The 19,754-nt window shown below is 43.5% G+C and overlaps 1 protein-coding gene across 1 annotated transcript in view; it reads left to right on the top strand.

The window, feature by feature from the left end:
* The window catches only part of tbc1d32 (TBC1 domain family, member 32), a 47,198-nt gene extending 42,725 nt beyond the window's left edge, over positions 1 to 4,473 (top strand). The window contains exons 33-34 of the mRNA XM_061242900.1: positions 318 to 506; positions 3,609 to 4,473. Of these exons, the coding sequence (XP_061098884.1) occupies positions 318 to 506; positions 3,609 to 3,728 (309 nt within the window). The 3' untranslated portion in view covers positions 3,729 to 4,473. The remainder of the gene's footprint in view (positions 1 to 317; positions 507 to 3,608) is intronic.
* Positions 4,474 to 19,754: the final 15,281 nt, after the last annotated feature.

Genomic DNA, 19,754 nt, shown 5'->3' with positions numbered 1-19,754 from the left:
AATGTACTAATTTCACTACAGAAATTAATGTACTCAGTATTAGTGGAATATAGACAATTAAAACAATACACTAAGCTTTAATTTTCAGCTGATTCATTTCGAAGAAGTTTGATATCTAAATTTCTTATTGAAATTGCTAATCAGTTTAATCAGTTCTAACATACCGAATCGATGCAGTTGTGAATCGGCACCTTAAGATGGAGCATTTGCGCATCCCAAGTGGCGGTGTTTAATTCACCTTCCTCCGCCTTCCATTCTGACTCGGTACAGGAATCCCCTCGGAGCAGACGTAACCCACCGGCTCCTCTCGTCCCCAGATCTGTCTCCAGTGGCTGGGACAGTGCTTCTGGAACTACCTGGACTGGCCTGAGATCTGCCACTACGTGACCCTCTGCGTGGTCATGGGACCCGATTACCAGGTGTACCTGTGCATCGCGCTGCTCAAGCACCTGCAGCAGGACGTGCTGCAACACACACAGACCCAGGACCTGCAGGTCTTCCTCAAGGTGAGCCAATCACAGCACGGCCTATCATTCTCAGCCAATCACAGCACACGCAGACCCAGGACCTGCAGGTCTTCCTCAAGGTGAGCCAATCACAGCACGGCCTATCATTCTCAGCCAATCACAGCACACGCAGGCCCAGGACCTGCAGGTCTTCCTCAAGGTGAGCCAATCACAGCACGGCCAATCACGCTCAGCCAATCACATCACATGCAGACCCAGGACCTGCAGGTCTTCCTCAAGGTGAGCCAATCACAGCACGGCCAACCTCAGAGGAGAACCATGAACTGTGTGCCCACAGCTTGAAGACATTTTGACAGTACAGTATACGATAGGGATTTTAGTAGGCTATGTTATGGAGCTATGAAATATTCCGCCCGTAGAGAAGAAGAGAAAATATACTAATGTAATAATTCATTGTCCTCAGCTCATAAGAGTATGAAACGGCCCCCCCCGGTACTGCTATTTAGATCAGTGCTATAGAGAGTCAGGTTTTGGCAGAGTTCCTGGTAAAAGTGCACAGATCCCTCATACGTGCACTTCATCTAAATTAAAAATGGAAATGGAAATGTCTCGTTAAATTGCGTTCGGCGTAGTTCCCAGTGCGGAAACAGTGGGAGACAAAGTGAGCGCATCCCGGATGACTCAGATGCCTCGCAAAACAAACCCAAGTAAAGCGTTCATTTTCTTTCCTTCAAAATACAAAAGAAATTGCCTGCGACTACACAATACTTCTGTGGGATTTTGCGCAAATTGGCTTGGTGTATTCAAAGAGCTGTTCAAAAGCCTTCACTAAAGAGGCTTTTTCGTGTCTATGACTGACAACAACCCCGCATTTCTTCACTTGCATTTGAATTTATTTAGTTATGAATTAATTGTGCGTGCAAGTCTTTTCGAGAGTAATCAGGATATTCAGGATATTACAGGACAATTTAACAGGAGGTGTTCTGACTTTTGAAAACCAATCTAATGTAAAAGGATGGATTTTTTTCCGTATAACGCACCAGACAGGCCTGCATACTCTCAATATATGCAGTGCCAGATTTCTATTTCACAAATGTTCATCTAAAAATCAGTGCATATAGAAACGGCACACTTATACCCCTGCATATACAAATGAGTTATTAATTTAATTCTTCGCGATAGCTCCGTATCTTAATTGCCACTTTGACAAGTGCACACTTTAATTATCTGGAAGTTCAAGCGCAGAAATGGCATTACGTTTAAAATGTGCAGACTGACTTTGAATGTAGCCCTATTCAGATCTCAGCTTTCAGCTGAATGGAATTCTGTTCTGCATTTGAGAGAGTAATCTGTGTGGGTCTCATTAATAATGTACGTTTTCTGTTTCCCAGATGTTAACACGCTGATTTACTGCTTGAGTTTGTGTAGATGTGAAAGGTTTCACCAGGATGTCAGTTTACGACTCACTAAATGGGGTTTTAATAGGAAATGCGGGAACGAGGTTGTGGAGTTGATACCTCCCCGTGGCACGACTTCTGGAAGAGAGAGGTTTTTTTTCTCTGTATTCTTAAGTGATGCGTTTATCAGTCCACAACCAGTCATAAACAAACAATAAAAAAGGACGATTATTACCATGCGGAGACACTTTCTGGATCAGCCTTAATGAGCTTCCTCTAAGACAGTTATTTAATAAATGCTAATGTCAACGTGTTGTGAAATGCATTAAAACTTGTGCTTTGCCTATGGGGCGTTGTCTTCTATGTTCATGCTCACTTTCTCTGCTAATTTCTTCATTCAAATATGTTATGAAATGTCATTGGTCAACTTCAGGAAAATTGCTGTTTACAAGCCATTATCTGTGTTTTTCAAATTGGATATTCTAGTTTGGAATTAAGGTACAAAAAAGTGCCTAAAAAAGAAAGCAAATGCTTGTTGCTGGGCGGTATTGTACCTCTAGCCAGCAATATATAACTAATTTGTACTTTTTCTGCTTGGAAAGTGTACTCATTAGTACGCAAAAAGAACATTACTCTACTTTCAGGGTACATTTGGGAAATCTGATCCTTGAAAAACAGAAATGTACTTTATTTCTGAGATTGTATAAGCTTCCATAATGCTCTTTACACCTTGTTTAAATCTGTTCTGTTATGCTTGGCGTGAACCTGAAAATCCCCAGTAAACCGGCATACTATAACACCCAGACCAATTATACAGCTGTAAATTAAGCTGCTGACTGAACAAATCAGTCTATAGATTGATCTCTGTTTGTCTCCCACGAGTTGGACTTGGCCCAATTGCGGTCGTTAAAATGGCGGCTCGCATTACGCCGGGCAGTTCTGTGCTCTGGAGTGTGAAACTGCAGTCCGTCGGTTCAGATAGTTCATCTGCTGCCTTGTTTCTCATGGCAGTAGGAGCGCCTTAGAGAGACCCCCCCGTCCTTCAGCAGGCTAGCCATCGCCTCGTATAACTTCATGATGTGCTCGTCTTAAAGGACAACAGGAAGGCTTCAGAACACATTTCCCACTACTTCATTTCCTCATTTAATTTAGGCAGCAAAGAATGGAATACAGTGGAATAGTGGGGAAAGGTGTGACGGAAATGCCGTGTGTGTGCATGTGCTTGTAGATGTGTCTGTGTGTGTCTGTGTGTGTGTGAGCGCTTGTAGGTGTGTATGGGTGTGTGAGTGTGCTGGTATGAGCCTGTGTGTGTGAGTGTGGTTGCATGTGCCTGTGTGTGTATGTGCTAGTGTATGCCTGTGTGTGTGTGTGTGTGTGTGTGTGTGTGCTAGTGTGTGCCTGTGTGTGTGTGTGTGTGTGTGTGCGTGCTGTCATGTATGTGTGTGTGTGTGTGTGTACCTGTGTGTGTGTGTGTGTGTGTGCCTGTGTGTGTGTGTGTGTATGTGTGTGTGTGCGTGCTGTCATGTATGTGTGTGTGTGTGTGTGTGCCTGTGTGTGTGTGTGTGTGCTAGTGTGTGCCTGTGTGTGTGCCTGTGTGTGTGTGTGTGTGCGTGCTGTCATGTATGTGTATACTGTACGTGCGTGTATACGGGTCCCCGCAGGCGTGAGAGCGTCTCTATTAGACAGGGCCTTGCACAGCTCAATGACAAACCTCATGCTCTTGTGTTCCCTCGTCTCCACACAGGAGGAGCCTGTGCAGGGCTTCAGAGTGAGTAATTACCTGGAATACATGGAGGGATTGGAGCAGCGATACAGAGCGCTGGTGCTCGCAGACATGAAGAACATCACACTGGAGATCACGTAGCTCTCACTCCACGCCTCTTATCTCGTCCTTCTGCGAGACAGGCGGCGTATGGTAATAACATGGCCTGCCTCTGTAGACATTGTGTAGATGCAGCGCATTATCTACACCCACACAACACGCACATACGTACAGACACACAAACACATAAACACGCTCACACACACACACACAAACACAAGCACACAGACACACAAACACATAAGCACATAAACACACTCGCGCACACACACACACACACACACAAACACATACACACAGACACACAAACACATAAGCACATAAACACGCTCACACATGCAGGTACAGGCATACACACACACACACACACATACACACACATACAAAAACAAGCACACAAACATAAACACATAAACACGCTCACACATACACACACACTTAAACACACATACATGCATGCACGCACACAAACACACTGACATACTGTACAGAAATACACATACACCATGCGCACACACACACGTGGAATTAATATGCATCTATATGTATGTATGTATGCATGGGCCTATAAGTCATATTTTACAAGAGGGATTTGTTTAATAACATGGAATTAGAGTGTTGTCAGAGCAATGTACCAATGTCATTGTCCTTCATTATTGATGTAGAGTATTTTATAAAGGATCAGGTCACTTTGTTCTATGGCACTTGTAAATAATGATATTTAAACCATGGACCAAAGCTCATTTCCACATTGGAGAATAAATATTTTTGTGCTCAGATTCGCTAAGCCCTGCTAGCTGTGTCAGATTAATTAATAGAATGTGTTATGTTACCTATACCGAGTGTGCAAAAGCAGCATACATTTTTACACTTCATAAATCTGAAACCCAGACCAAGTTAAATTACTTTTGGCTTATGGAAGTATTATGCAAGAACCTTGCTTACGGGCAGACACCCACACCGAGGCAGAATGTACATACTCAGAGCTACTTTAACAGTAACTTACATTACAGAGATCATTTCCATACAAAAGAAATCTGTCAAGAGTGGATTACATTTGACATATGCCGTTTGAACTTGAGCTAAGAGTCCAAGGTTTACGATCACATCAAAGAGCAAGAAAGACAAAAGCCAAGAAAAGAAAAAGGATGGAAAGTGAAGTGTTGCCGGGGAGGGGAAAGGTTTCCGGAAAGTGCCTGCAAGGTGAAGGCTTTCAGCGTTGCATTTTTGTACACGTAGAGAAAAGTTGTGAAGGTCGAAGTGAGAGTCTGAAGTACGCAACTCAATGGAATCAGAGTCTGAAGTACTCAACTCAATGGAACAGAGTCTCAGTAGAGTCTGAAGTACACAACTCAATGGAGCAGAGTCTCAGTAGGGTCTGAAGTATGCAACTCAATGGAAGCAGAGTCTCGGTAGAGTCTGAAGTACTCAACTCACTGGAACAGAGTCTCAGTAGAGTCTGAAGTGCACAACTCAATGGAGCAGAGTCTCAGTAGGGTCTGAAGTACACAACTCAATGGAACAGAGTCTCAGTAGAGTCTGAAGTATGCAACTCAATGGAAGCAGAGTCTCGGTAGAGTCTGAAGTACTCAACTCAATGGAACAGAGTCTCAGTAGAGTCTGAAGTACTCAACTCAATGGAACAGAGTCTCAGTAGGGTCTGAAGTATGCAACTCAATGGAAGCAGAGTCTCAGTAGAGTCTGAAGTACTCAACTCAATGGAACACAGTCTCAGTAGAGTCTGAAGTACTCAATTCAATGGAACAGAGTCTCAGTAGAGTCTGAAGTACTCAACTCAATGGAACAGAGTCTCAGTAGAGTCTGAAGTACTCAACTCAATGGAACAGAGTCTTAGTAGAGTCTGAAGTACTCAACTCAATGGAACAGAGTGTCAGTAGAGTCTGAAGTACTCAACTCAATGGAACAGAGTCTCAGTAGAGTCTGAAGTACTCAACTCAATGGAACAGAGTCTTAGTAGAGTCTGAAGAACTCAACTCGATGGAAAGCGAGAGTAGAAAGGTTGCTGGAATAGTGGGAAGAAAACGGCTCTTATTTCCTACAGAGGATTGCAGAAATAATTTCAAACACGGGTACTCTGCGTATTTCCATCTGCTAAAATCAACACAACATCGTACTTGCCAAAGCTTCTTTTTTCTTCCCCACTGACAGAAACTAATAAAAATGGCATAATATACTTTATTTCACCAGGCATGCTGAAGTAAGCTGTTCTATTCAGAACTATGAACAGTGACAGCGTATTGTATTCAATAGCTTTGTATCTGAGTCTTACTCAAGAACTTTTATAGTGTAATTCTTGTATTTGGCTGGTACTGCCTTTAGCTGTTTAAATCCCAATGCAAAATGTGTTTGGCTGTCCTTGTAAGCAAGCGCCGACAACAACAGCATGAGAATCACTTTCATTTTCCTTTGAAATGTGCATGAGATCACATTTTCAAAGCTGAACCGTTCCCCTGCAGTCAGAGCAGTAGCAAATAGCCCACAGCCTATGGGTAATAACTGCACTGGATGTGTGCTCCCATATGAATCTGAATCATGCCGTCCCACCCCAAAATGTTGTGTCTGTGCCTTTTCGTTTGGGTTAATGTGGCATAAAAGCCAATATGTAACTTCTAAAATCATGATATTTACATTTTCAGCCATTTCAATCTATCAGTCAGTTTTCTTTTCCTTAAAGTAATGATTCAATCCAGTTTTCCCAGTGACTCAAAATAGCCATTCTCATTCTGTTTTAATCAATAGCAATCAATAGTCTAATAAATCATAGAAGAAACCATGAAAAATTCTGTAACTTAGTTATCATGCCCGCGATGTGTTTCAATGAATTTCCTACTACCCTTTATACAATATGTATGGATGGAGCCTTAATTGAAAGTCTTACCTTGTGATTCCATCGTAGAGGCGTTTGGCCCCCTCGAGGGTTACGAGCGAGCGCGTGATCTCGCCATCAAAGCTCCACGCACCGCCATTGTTATGACAACCCTTCATTACAGCCCAGTACGGCTCTCCCTGACACTAACCATCTGAAACCCACACACATGAATAATGAATGAGATCATTAAAGCTTTCGCTTTCCCTCGCAAAACAACCGCTAAATATTACATACTGTGCGCTGCATAGGGGGGGTGTGGAACTCTCTAAACTGGTGCCAGAGAAGGTTTATTTAGTAAATGTGCGAATAGTTTGAAAAAAAGGACGTGATGGCTTCTGCCGGAGAACATAATTTTTTTAATTCTTTTTTTCATCGCACTACTTCTCACTTTCCGTAATGTGTAGTTTCCTAAATCGGATGACGCGTTTGTTTCAGTGTGCTGAGGTGGTTATGTCAGTCACGTTTAGGACGTCATTGCATTGGCCTGTAAATCAGCTGTAGATTATGGCTAGATTATAGTTTTAACGATGACAATGGCAGCTTTTCTAGTGCTCATTATATTAATAACTCATTTATATCCTCATTCATAGACCATTAGTGACAGGAAGTAATTTGAACTAATTAATGAAAATGAAACTGTTTAAGCGATAATTAAAACACACCACACAGCTCCCCTTGACAAGCCATATGAGTGTAATACATGTTGCTAAGCATATTTTTCTGTTCTCTGCCAGATGGGGTTTAATGTGTTGGTTTTCCGCTGCGGTGTTTAAGGTTTTTTATAGCATTGTTGCAAAATCATAACAAATGTATACATGTATACATACAATCATGCATGTCAAATTAGACATATCTTAGACTCGATTTAGTTAGTTATATGTCTTAATGTGAAAGCGGGGAATTTGGTAAAAGTAAAATGTATTAAGATGTGAACTGGATGAAACGGGCAAGGGGTAAAATATTGTGAAGACACTCAAAGGTTGAGTGATTTTATTAAAATGTCTTAAATAGCACTTAATATTCTCACAGGCTGTTACAGCTGCTTTTCACCGCACACTGCCCTTTCAGAGTTTCTCCTCGACTATCACAGGCGAATGGTAACGGCTTAATTCAGACATAATGCCTGAAATACTCTGAGGAAAATGTGTCACTCTATGTGAATTTTATTTCAAACTAATTTGAAATAGTTAAGATGTCTAGTTTTGTCCCAAAACTTTACCCTGTTTAACCTCATAGAGGCTTGTGAATTGTATAGACCAGTGGTCCTCACCCCTGGTCCTGGAGAGCCGCAGGGTGTGCTGGTTTTTGTTTTCGCCTTAATATCAGCAACCAATTCAGACCCAAGAAACCAAGTGAGGTGAGTTAAGTGTGTAAGTAACTGCTTTAATTGATCAATTAAGTGCTGAGTAACAACTAAAGCCAGCACACCCTGCGGCTCTCCAGGACCAGCAAGGACCACTCGTGTAGACTAATCACATCAGGCTAACACCTCACTTGCAAATCCTTAGCTCCATTACCTATTTGGCCATAAAAGGCCATGGGGAACACCATATTTCTGGTCATAAACACATCATGTAGCACTTTCACCAGACCCTATCATACCAACCTACTCTTGCTGACTGCGGTAATTGTTTATCGATCAAAAACTGCGTCAAACGGTTGAACTTCTGTCTTGCCAGCCGGTAACCGCGCCTGTTTTCATTCTAGAGGGGGAAGAATCGGGATTAAAATGCGAGTGCGAGGAGTCCGGCCCGACGCCCAGCCCGCGTCGACAGCCATTTGACAGTCGGTCTCGGAGAGAATACATTCACGGCCTCCTGGGAAGGGAGGGGTGGAGAGCGCGGGCGGGCAGCTAGCGGAGCAACGTCAGACAGACCGCGGGAGCTTGAAGCACGGAGACGAGATGTGCGCTTTGTTTGTTTAAAAAAGCAACAAAAGCAACTTGGACCGTGACCGTCGGAGAGGAGCACTCACCGAGCCTGACCGGGTGGACCGTTCGTTAGGACCGCGGGGCACGCGGTCGGAGCGGGCGTTGTCACGGTCGGCCGGTTGCTCCTGCACCGCATCGTAGCAGAACCGGACCTTCACGGCTACGGAGCCGCTCACGGACCGTTCCGGCAGGTTCTGACTCGTGTCTGCCGATGTGTGTCGGACCACACAGATGCGCGCGGTTTCACGCCGGGCCGTTAATCTAGGTGGAATAATTAGGAGGAAGGCGAAGTTTCCGCTCCAGTATGCCCTTAATTGTGTGGAGGCCATTTTCCCTGCTCTTGCTAATGTAACGGCGTGGATTAGCATAGTAACATATTTCCTTTTACACCACCCCAGTTGCTTTGTTCTGCATAAATCCCATAACAGCCTTTATGTATCGTTCACAGACCACACGGTTAGAGATGAATGATGTGTAAGCTTACGGAGAGTCACCCAACCTTTTCGTAACGACGACGATAAATTTAAAATCAAGCGCACCTGACACGGTTCTCGCAGACTTCAGGTTAATCACGGCTAATCCTCCCCATTGTCAATATTTTTACGGCGCTAAACGGCAGCTTAGTTTTCATTAAAAATGAATGATAATCTCAGGAGCGGTGGGAGAATGAGCCTGACTACAGGGGTTGATAAATCATCCACGCTCCACCTGTACCTGGAGAATCGGAAACAGACGTTGTCCTATCCCAGATACCGTCCTATGCAGTGCTCAGCAGTTACGTTGAGGTCGGGTAAGGGCAGGCGGGAATGGATCGGGCGTGGCGGGGATCGGCCTTTTCGGGGGTGTTATTCCGCATTGCACGGGCTGCCGACCTTTGACCCCCTCGGGGGGGCGTCTGAGAGAGAACTGTAAATTGACCTGTAGATTGCCTGGAGACTCCCGGTCCATTGCCAGAGAGGGGGGGGAGGCGATCGATAGCACATTAATCATCCAGGAGCTGAAATGTGGTCGCAGCCACCCTGCACAGACGGCTTTTTACAAATGAGTTCACATCTAAGGGCTTCAGGGCCCGGGCTGCCTGACACCATACACCGTATGCTCTCCTCTGTACACTGCTGCTCCTCTGTGGCTGCTGGTGCCCTTAGACACACACGCACGGGCACTCGCATACACACCCTTTACGCATACACACACGCCCACACACCCTTTCCCACACGCACATACACACACACCCACACACCCTTTCCCACACACACATACACACGCCCATACACCCTTTTCCACACACACATACACACACAGGCTGCCATTCACCCCCCACCCTCACATATGCCCACACACACACACACACACAGGATGCTATCAGCCTTCCACACACTCACACACAGGATGCTATCACCCTTCCCCACACACACACCACACACAGGATGCTATCACCCTTTCACACACTCACCCACAGGATGCTATCACCCTTCCACACACACACACCACACACAGGATGCTATCACCCTTTCTGCTACACACACACACCCACAGGATGCTATCACCCTTCCACACACACGCGCACACACACACACACACACATAGGATGCTGTCATTCCTCCCACACACACACACACACACAGGATGCTGTCATTCCTCCCCACACTCACACACACACACAGAATGCCATCGTCGTCCCAAAACCGTCGTCCCAGGTCACAAACCAAGTTGGTAATGAAAGCTTTGCAGACAAATGCAGATCCAGGATGAATTGTCATTGTATTCCGTTCACACACACACACAGACACACACACACACACAAACAGACACACACACACACACACACACACACAGGATGCTGTCATTCCTCCCACACACACACGCACACACACACACACAAACACACAGGATGCCGTCACCCTACCCCACACACACACACACACAGAATGCCATCGCCCTACCCCACACACGTATAGTCTCACACATGGGATGCCGTCTCTACCCCACACACGTACAGTCTCACACACGCAGCGTCTCTCTGCTGTCCCTAGGCAGGTCTACCCAAAGCCAGGCTTGGCAGTATCCGCAGTGGGTTCATTTGGGGAATGAAAAAATCCAGTAATTAGGCAGCACTCTGGGAAATTGTAGCTCCAGAAAAGGCACGAATGTGAAGCACAGCATGGCATCTGTAGATGAGAGCTGGCAATTAATACAGATTTGGCAGTAAAAACAAATGGCACAACACCACCATTAATGAAACGTACATTCAATTCTGTTCTCCTAGCTGGGACAAAATCATAGTTTCAAAATGAGCAGCAGTCATTAATTTAGTGCTGGAACCCAATGCTCTAACGCGGTATTAGACATCTGTTTTGATCCCTTTCAGGGAAAGTTTTCAGTCCTCCAAAAGGATTTGCTGTAACTCAGATCTGTCATTTCTTCGCTAGAGACATTTACCCCTTGAGTAATGCGACTGTTGTTATATCGTATGATTCTTGTTTGAATTTGGGATCAAAGTCGCGAGATGGATGGGGTTTGTTAAATCGCTTGATGTACCATCTGTCGGTTATAAAGTGACGCGCGCACTCGGCCAACGAGAATCAATGGCAATCTGAAGTCGGTTTTAAGTGAAAAGCAGAACCGGCTAACTCGTATACGAAGAAATCGATGAAAGGGCCAGTGGTGGTCAGATCTAAATATCGTGTTAATCGGGGAAATTTCAATCTGACCCTGAGACACAGGTCAGGGCCAGCGTGGCTCCAGTAATGTAAACTCACCATGTTTCGAACGCCAAGTTAGCTCACCAAACAGTGCAGCTTTCATGACGAATAACTTTGTTTTTTGTGTTTGATGTTTAAAGTATAATTCCTTCCAATAAAAACTTTGTACGAGTCCCATACGCAATTAATTTCAGCATGCAGTGACATGGTAATAGTGCTCCACTGTGACATGGTGGTGGGGAAGCTGTTGCTAACGAGAGACTACGAACCGGTAAGGCTTATACGGCTAATGAGCTAACACGGTCTTCCGAACAGAGACATTGTGCAGTTACTTGTACTTTTCACTATAAATATTGGTCCAATTCACATGAATCAAAGTGTTCTAGTGTCTGAGATAGTCAAGAAGAAACCACTTTTCTCAGGAGAAGAGCTGCCATTGAACGGACGTTAACTTCTGGTGGAAACGGCCTCTTTCCCGTGTTCTGTTAGGAGATGGGCTGTTTGACTGCAGGACCGGATTTCGACATGGATACATGACGGTGAAGGACGGAACGTCAGAGACGTCTACACGCGTGTACATCACCGTGACAGCGTAGCACTGTGCTAGCTAGCACTTAGGATATCCCAGACGCCTGTCGACAAGGCAGGTGATAGGAAGGGCATTGTTGACTCTGCGGTGAAGGTCAGTTTCACTGTTCTGTGTCTGGCTCGCCTAAACACATTTCCATCCCTGAAGCTGAGGGGGAATACTAGCAGAAACCACAGGAACGAGTGAGAGAATGACATCTTTAAATTTAACAACGAGAAAAGGCTTGGGCATTCAGGCTGTAGGACTATGAATTGTCTCTGCCTGTGTTACAGCGCGCTACCATTAATACACAAACAAACTGCTTTTGCATAAAATGGGTGGCGTGCTGAAGACTGATAAAAATCAGCTCCATTCAGACTCCATAATAGTCTATTTCAGCGAATGCGCGTCCTTTGAATGTCTATTGATTCACTGAATTGCATTATTTAGGATTAGTTCTACTTTGGGGAACCAGTGATTGATTATTGTTTTATCTATGATTAGAATCTGTCCTCTTGAGTCTAAAAGATCCTGTTTTTCTTGTCAAAACAATAGGTTCATAGCTAATTTGTGTTATTAAAACTATATAAATTCTCCTGGGTTCCAACAATGTCCTAACAATGGAACACAGACACGCACACACACACACACACACACACACACACACACATCCACACACCCAAAGGAAGAAAACATTCCAAAACCAGAGCAAAATGCCCTCAAATATGTATGAATATATGAGTGAATGCTGCAAGGTGAATGTGTATGATTCATCGTGCAGCATTTATTGCATCTTTCACTCCAGAGGAGGCCTTGAACAAATTGCATCAGAAAATTAGAGAAAATTTGTGCAGTCTCATGGACTGAGTTTCTCAGAGAGAAAAAAGGTAAAAAGGTTCTTTCTCAGGCACAGTTTTGTCTGACTGAGTCACAAAATGAACAGAATAATTTGTATTACCCACCTGGGAGAATATCTTTATAAGTCAACATATGATGCCAGATGATATTCAGTGTTTATTGCTACACACCAAAGTAGCTGAAGACATTTTCATTCAACAGTATTTCAGAATTCCACTGTGTAATAATGCATCATTCTGAGGGTAAGCAGAATTCTTTTTTCTTTTCTTTTTTTCTTTTTTACATAATACAAGTGTCTTGGGTAACAAAACAACATATTTTCAGAAATATAATTTATTTTTATGGTTTGTGAATGCCCCTTGTAGAGTAGGTTTCAGCATCTTATGAATATATGGTTTATATTGATTATATGGTTCTTCAATATGGAATTGCAGGGTCTTTGAAGGGTTTATTTATATTTGGCTGTACAGTATGTTTTTTTTCAATTGCATAATCAAATACAGTCAGGCTACTCATTCAGGTTTCTTACCCTGTAATCTGACTTGGCAGTGAACTGATTTCAGAATGAATGGTGATCCATCATCTAGAGCAAGTGCATAGATTTCTAACCAGCGTGTTATATGGATTTATAGATTGTGCTTAACAAGACAATTTTTGTACAAAAGAAAATCATTGTACAGTAATGGTCATATAAACATAGGGTCAATAACAGCGCTAATTCAACTTTGACTCGCGTCGAACTTGACCGAGTGTTGTTTGGATTGCCCGGAGAAAATGCCGTTTTCAGTGGGCTCTGTGTCTCAAATCGCAGACCTAACAGCTTGTATTCATGGGAGGAAATGTCAGGAAGGTGCCGGAAGGTTAGCGTAGCTCTGGGTGTCTGAATGCCACCACACTGGGGAGGCTGTTTGGCGCAACACGAGCCCGCCTGCTGACGGATGGGATACATTGAAGGAGACGGGTAACGACGCGTTTCGCATGTTCGTCCTTTAAAGGTCGCGGAGGAATGTCATTACGCTTTCATTCTTTATTAAAACAGACCTCGACTTGAATTTTGAGAGGGTGACGGATACGCTGAAAATTCTCGAATCGTCCAAAAAGCACACGCTGAATTATTTATTGTTTGATCAATGTTTTTGAAATTTAGAAAGGCTCCTGTTTTCCCCCAGGTTGCCTTGCCACAGCCAATATGACAAACAGTTTTGTTTAAGCAATGGTGACTGTATTTATACTCATCTGCTTTGTTTTTGCAGAATATAGCATTACAATCTATGTTTCAGCAATATTTAACTGCATAGCTTTCTCCTTGTTTTATTAATCCACTGTTATATTTCCTGTCTTTTAAAGATAAATCAAGAGTTTTAAATATTACTCTGCAGAATAGAATATATGAAAGTGTTGTGGGTCATGGTATGGTAAAGCTTGTCAAATGAACATTAGTTTGTTAAATATTCAGTGCACCCAGTACACTTTAGCAAATACATTAAAAAGAGGTTTGAACAACTTTTTTTATTGTTTCTCATAAAATGGCAGGAGCGCAAGCTCTCCTCTTAAACACAGGCCGTTGTCAGCCGCTGCTTTGCGTTCCAGCATCCATCTGGCACAGTCGTTGTGCAGGAGTGGTGCACTAAATCTGCAGCTGCCGCAAACACATTTCAGACTCCCGACAAGAGAGCTGCAGTTGTGCGGTGAAACGCAGTCTCCCCATTAACCGAATGCCTCCCTCTTCGGGTTACAAGACAGTGGTAGAGTCTAACTGTAGGGTCCATCTAGACATGGGAGTGTTGACAAGTTTTGCCAAGTTTTCTTTTTCTTTTCTTTTTTTTGACATTGTCCAGTCCAGTGGTCACTAAAAAGAACAAAAGTTATGGACTGAATCTCTCATGATTCAATTTATTTAGAGGCTGTTTTCCCTTGTGGTAAACACAAAGCTGGTTTTTGAGCTTTTGAACTGAACAGCACAGAGTTCAGCTGCACACAGTGTGTCTGAGACTAAGCTGTTAATTCATCAGACCTCAAGGCCAAGTATGATATTTTTGGGGGAGGCCTTCATGTATGAACTGTACAACATATCAATAACCAGTCAACCACATCAGTTAATGGGGTTCATAAGTACCGTAGAGAATGATAATTTAAGCAATATTTATTCAAGTGTATAATCTAATTATTTGCTTGAGGGTTTGAATTATTGCTTAGTTTTGCCTGCCTCGGTATGAATTTATATTTGTGCGCTTATGGAATGACCTTGATCGGTTGACTCAAGGCTGTGAAAAACAAGTTCTTTCACAGCTCTAGCCGAAGGTCCTGTCCTTCAGACGCTATTTTCTTCCCTGTGGACCCTCGTTCTTCACACCATACTCGCTATCTAACTCACACATATGGTGTAAGTGGGGAGCCTATACGTGCAGGCCATGTTTCACTGCAACAGTGTGTCATAGGCAATCAGAATGTACACACTGATTTAGGGCAGAGATACTCAATCTTTCCCAGAAAGGGCCGGTGTGGGTGCAGGCCTTTGTTCCAACCAAGCAGGACCTTGACGAGTAGAGTCAGGTGTGTCTGGCTTTCTGGGAAAGACTGAATATCCTTGATTTAGGGATTCAGAATAAAAACAACAATTTTTCGACGTCTTTTCAGCAATTTGAACGACTGCTGAAGCTGCACTAAATTGTTCCAGAAAACTCATGATGTGACACTATTACAGCAAACCCTGTGATCTTTCCCATGAGTTCCACTAATCCATTTGGGAATCCGGACTCAGACGTGTTTATCAGCGGCGTGACTAACAAATCGCGGTAAAAGATTAATGGCGGAGCGCGTTCGGCATGTTACCTGACCCTTCCACAGCCTTGAGGCAACCAATCAAACAGGTTAATCCCGGAATGCCCCGTATATCAGTGAGACCCCCCCCTGCCCCCTGGGGCTACAGAACTTAGCGCTCCCTTAGCCATTCATCACGCCGGACCCTTCGGCGACGGGACACAGTTTCACAGGGAGGCCATCGGTGAAAAATTAATCATAACGTTGCGCCGCTCATGCGTCGCGAGGCAATCTCGGAGCCGCGTCGCGGAAGCGCCCCGTACGAATCGAGCGGGGAGATTAGATTAATAATGACAGGGCTTAGCCACATGCTCAAAGAGGGCTCTAAAATTAGAAGCCCCAGGCCAAGCGGCCTCCCCATCCCCGTAAGGGAGACGGGATGAACGAGGGAATCTACCATCGAAGATTAACGCAATTATAATAACCGGACCGGATCGTTTTTTTTCTCTCTGGTGCGGTTTGTTTCTCGTCCGTTTGTTTGTTTCCATTTGTACTTTTCCATTTCTATTTATCAGCGGAGTTCGGAGTGAAAGTGCTGTGGACGGAGGTAAATGAATATGAATTCGGCAGTATGGCATTTTTCCCCCCAGGAAAACCGAAAGGTCAGTTTTATGTGATGAATCTTCGCATCAGCCGGAACGGAAAGCCTCTGACACGGACCCACTTGCAATAAACATGAGGTCTGCTAACAAGACCTTTTCTCCAACTGCAGGTGATGGATATCTCATCTGCTGATAGCAAAGACTCAACTGCAGATAACAGATGGAATGCATTATGGGTTAAGGCCAGTGGATGCAGCATATTTGTCCAGAGGACATTGTTGCTCTGGTGATGTTTAAATATGACTTTCAAGGCAATGAGAGGTTAAAGGTCACTGAGTGGTAAACCAGTGTACAGACTCCATTTTACCATGTTTCGAACCTTGAGCTGTTTTTTTCAGTAGGGATAAGTTATTAATTAAGGGAATGTGCTGAGAAACAAGATCATATGAAATCGAAATGTTGGTGGAGTTACAAATAAGTAGAATATCCATTACAGACCTTTTGAGACAAGCAATCATAGCTTTTATTAAAAACATTCTGTTGCAATTTTGCCCTACTGTGTCTGTGTATGGAAGTTGTGAAATGGAGTAAAACTGTGCTTTTGCCGAAAGCAAAAACTCTTTATATCTCTAGGGGCACACGGGGACTTGCCTTGATTAAAGATGTGTTGGTTCAAAGAGGAAAAAAATGACTTATGTTGTACATCTAAGTAGCTCTCAAGGGCAGGTTTTCCAACACAGGTCCTCAGAGTAAAGTCTTTATAAAGGCTTTTTGTTCCAAATGTTTTAATTAATGAGAAATGACTGAGTGGTTGCATGGATACAGGCCTATATATGCCCTGTTCGTGCGTGAGTGTGGGTGTGTGCATGTTGACATTTAAGTTTGCTTCATTTCAGATCTGGAAAAAACTGAATTAAGATGCAAATGAATTCATGTTTAATTGGTTTGCCAACTTGCTACAAACTGTGGACAAGGATTCAACTGGTTTCTCATAGCAACTTGTAGTTTACTTGTCATTCTCTAGCTGCAGACATTTTCTGGTGAGTTCTCAGGAATGACATAGGGGTGTAACTGAAGATCTTTCCTCTTTAAATGGCAGTACTATGAATGATTCTTCATATTCAGGACACTGAAATTACTGAGGAGTTTCCTCAAGCTAAAAACATTGTACACATCTACCCAAGCAGTAAGACGGCAAGACAATGATTGATATGACTACTATATTCAAATGTATATATTTTTTCCCACACTTGTTAACATCATAGCAATCTCAATTATTCAATTAGAATCTGCTGTGTGTACAATTGCCCTGGGGCAGACAGGAACAGAGCAGACGGGGGGAGGATAGGGGAGGGGGGAGGATAGGGGAAGGGGGGGGGGGGGGGAGGGGGCGTTTGTCGCTTGAGGTGCAGCTGCTGAGTTGCATAATAACCATTTCATCTGATTTCCATTCCAAACAATTTCTCCAGTTTAATTAACTAGACCCTGGAAAGTTCACTTCCCCTTCTGGTATTGATCTAATGAATACGTCCAGCATTAACAAGGCAAAGGAAGGAGTCCACTCATTATGGACCTGGCCAATGTCAAGCTTTGATACAAATCACTTTAGATTTTAGAGCCATTAACATAGTATATAGACATGTTATAGTTATCAATAATGTAAATCATATTAATTACCACATAAGGGCATATAATATGAAGGTAATAAAATGCGTTGACCATAAAATAGCACTCGGTAAACAGCAAAAAGACAACTATTCTTACAGTATCCAACTGCAATCTTTTAACATTCCATAATTCCTGCTTTGCGACCAAAAATCCTATTTCTGTGTAAATTCGACAGACATGTCGAAGTCCATCCACTTCGCCCGCAAAACACACAGCAGAACTAATGACCGCAACCAATTCATGTAAAAATAGAAAGGCGACATTAGTCTTAAGATAGTGACATTAATTTGGCCGCAGCTGCAGAAGCCTTGGAGTCCCAGCAAAGTTCAGCATGGGGCTGTGATTATTCCGCTCGTAATTAATGATGTGCCCCCAGCTTCTCCCCAAGAGTGATCTGCTTTACAATGAGCTCACATATCTCCATAGTGCAGGGACTGCCGCACACTGCAGACTGGTCCACCGGGTTGCAGTTGCAGCCATTATTTGTCTATTTCTTAGCTTAATGCGTTCTATCCTCTCTGAATTTTTCAGATGAAATGCACTCTTTCCTATGTTGATTGGTTGACTGACATCCAACAGAATTTCTGTTAAGGTTCATTTAGTGCCAAGGCCTAAGGTGTGATAGATAGATAAAGTCTCGATTTCATAATAAATGTCAATAGGCAGTTTAATTCAAGGAATTTTGGTCAGCTGTATTCATGAAATGGGCTTTTGTAGCTGCATGCAAACGTGTCTTTCTATTTCAAACATGCAGTCTGAATTCAATGAATACAAAGGAATTCCAATGGTCAATTGTGACCTGATAGTCATGATTCTCAGCACATATTCATACCAGAACTGTGGATTCCATTGGGTGGCATTGGCTCAGGAGATAAGAGCAGTTGGAGGGTTGCCGGTTCGATCCCGCCCGGGATTGAAGTGTGCCTGAGCAAGACACCTAACCCCCAATTGCTCCTGATGAGCTGGTTGGTGCCTTGCATGACAGCCAATCGGTGTTGTTGTGTGAGTGTGTGTTTGAATTGCGTCAATTGTACAGCGCTTTGATAAAGGCGCTATATAAATGCAGATGATTTACCATTGGAGGCCTGTGTCCCAGGGGAGAGGGAGCAGGGCGGAGTGCGTTCACTTTAATAGTAGCGGGAATGTGTCCGTGGCTCACAGCCAGAGGAAGTTCCCTGTGCTCATTTCCAGACAGTGCTTTGGCAAGGTCCGCCTGGTTCATACCATGCATTGCCATAATAATCGCCGCCCTTCTACATTCTCAGAAAAAAGCATTCTTCGGCTGGTCTCCATAGAGGAGCCCTTTTCACTTCTTTATAGGTCTTCAGTTCTATCATAGGTGTGAAGTCTGAAAGCTCGCAGACAAAGAATTATGTTGCCTGCCAAAGAACCCTTGAACTACGTGTATTTTTAACTTGGTTATTCTATGGGATCACAGGGTTACTTTTGCAGCCATTTTGTCCTCTGCCACTGATCCTGAAAGAGAGTTAAAGTGGCCCCTGGATGGACAGCATCCTCTCTGCATATGTAATCAACACACTCCGCCATTTTTAATTCCCCAAGCTGAACTGCATGACAAAGGAAGGGGAGCGATGCTGAATTATCCAGCGTTAGCGGAGAGGGTAAATCCAAATGAGCTAATGCTACATAGCTCTGTTCGGCTAAATAACAATTTGCCCTTTGAAATGAATGAACAAATAGTGTAAAATGAGCAGGTCATGATCGAGGGAAATGGTTAACCAGGGGCTCCTGTCTGATCAGTTGCTCATAGTTTACAGCTGTTAACATTTTATGAAATACCTGGCGGAGAAAGGGTATTAAAAAATAATTAAAAAAATACTTCAAAATATTCCACATTATAGTGGGCAACCTACCAAGAACTCCCTTGCTTACCAAGAAGCATTCATCTGATTTAAATTACACATCCAATGCACAAATTTGCATCCGCACAATGTCAGTAATTACAGAGAAACCAAGGCAAGCAGATTATAATTTCAGCCTTTCCCTACTTGACTGACACACAGGCACTCATTGAAGGGAGGAATCCTTTCTACCATAGCCCCATTTAAGCACATTATTTCATATTGTGC

The sequence above is a fragment of the Conger conger genome, chromosome 5 (genome assembly GCF_963514075.1).
Source record: "Conger conger chromosome 5, fConCon1.1, whole genome shotgun sequence".
Taxonomy (NCBI): Eukaryota; Metazoa; Chordata; class Actinopteri; order Anguilliformes; family Congridae; genus Conger; species Conger conger.
Note: the sequence above shows the minus strand (reverse complement) of the source record. Positions and strands in the feature narration are given on the sequence as shown.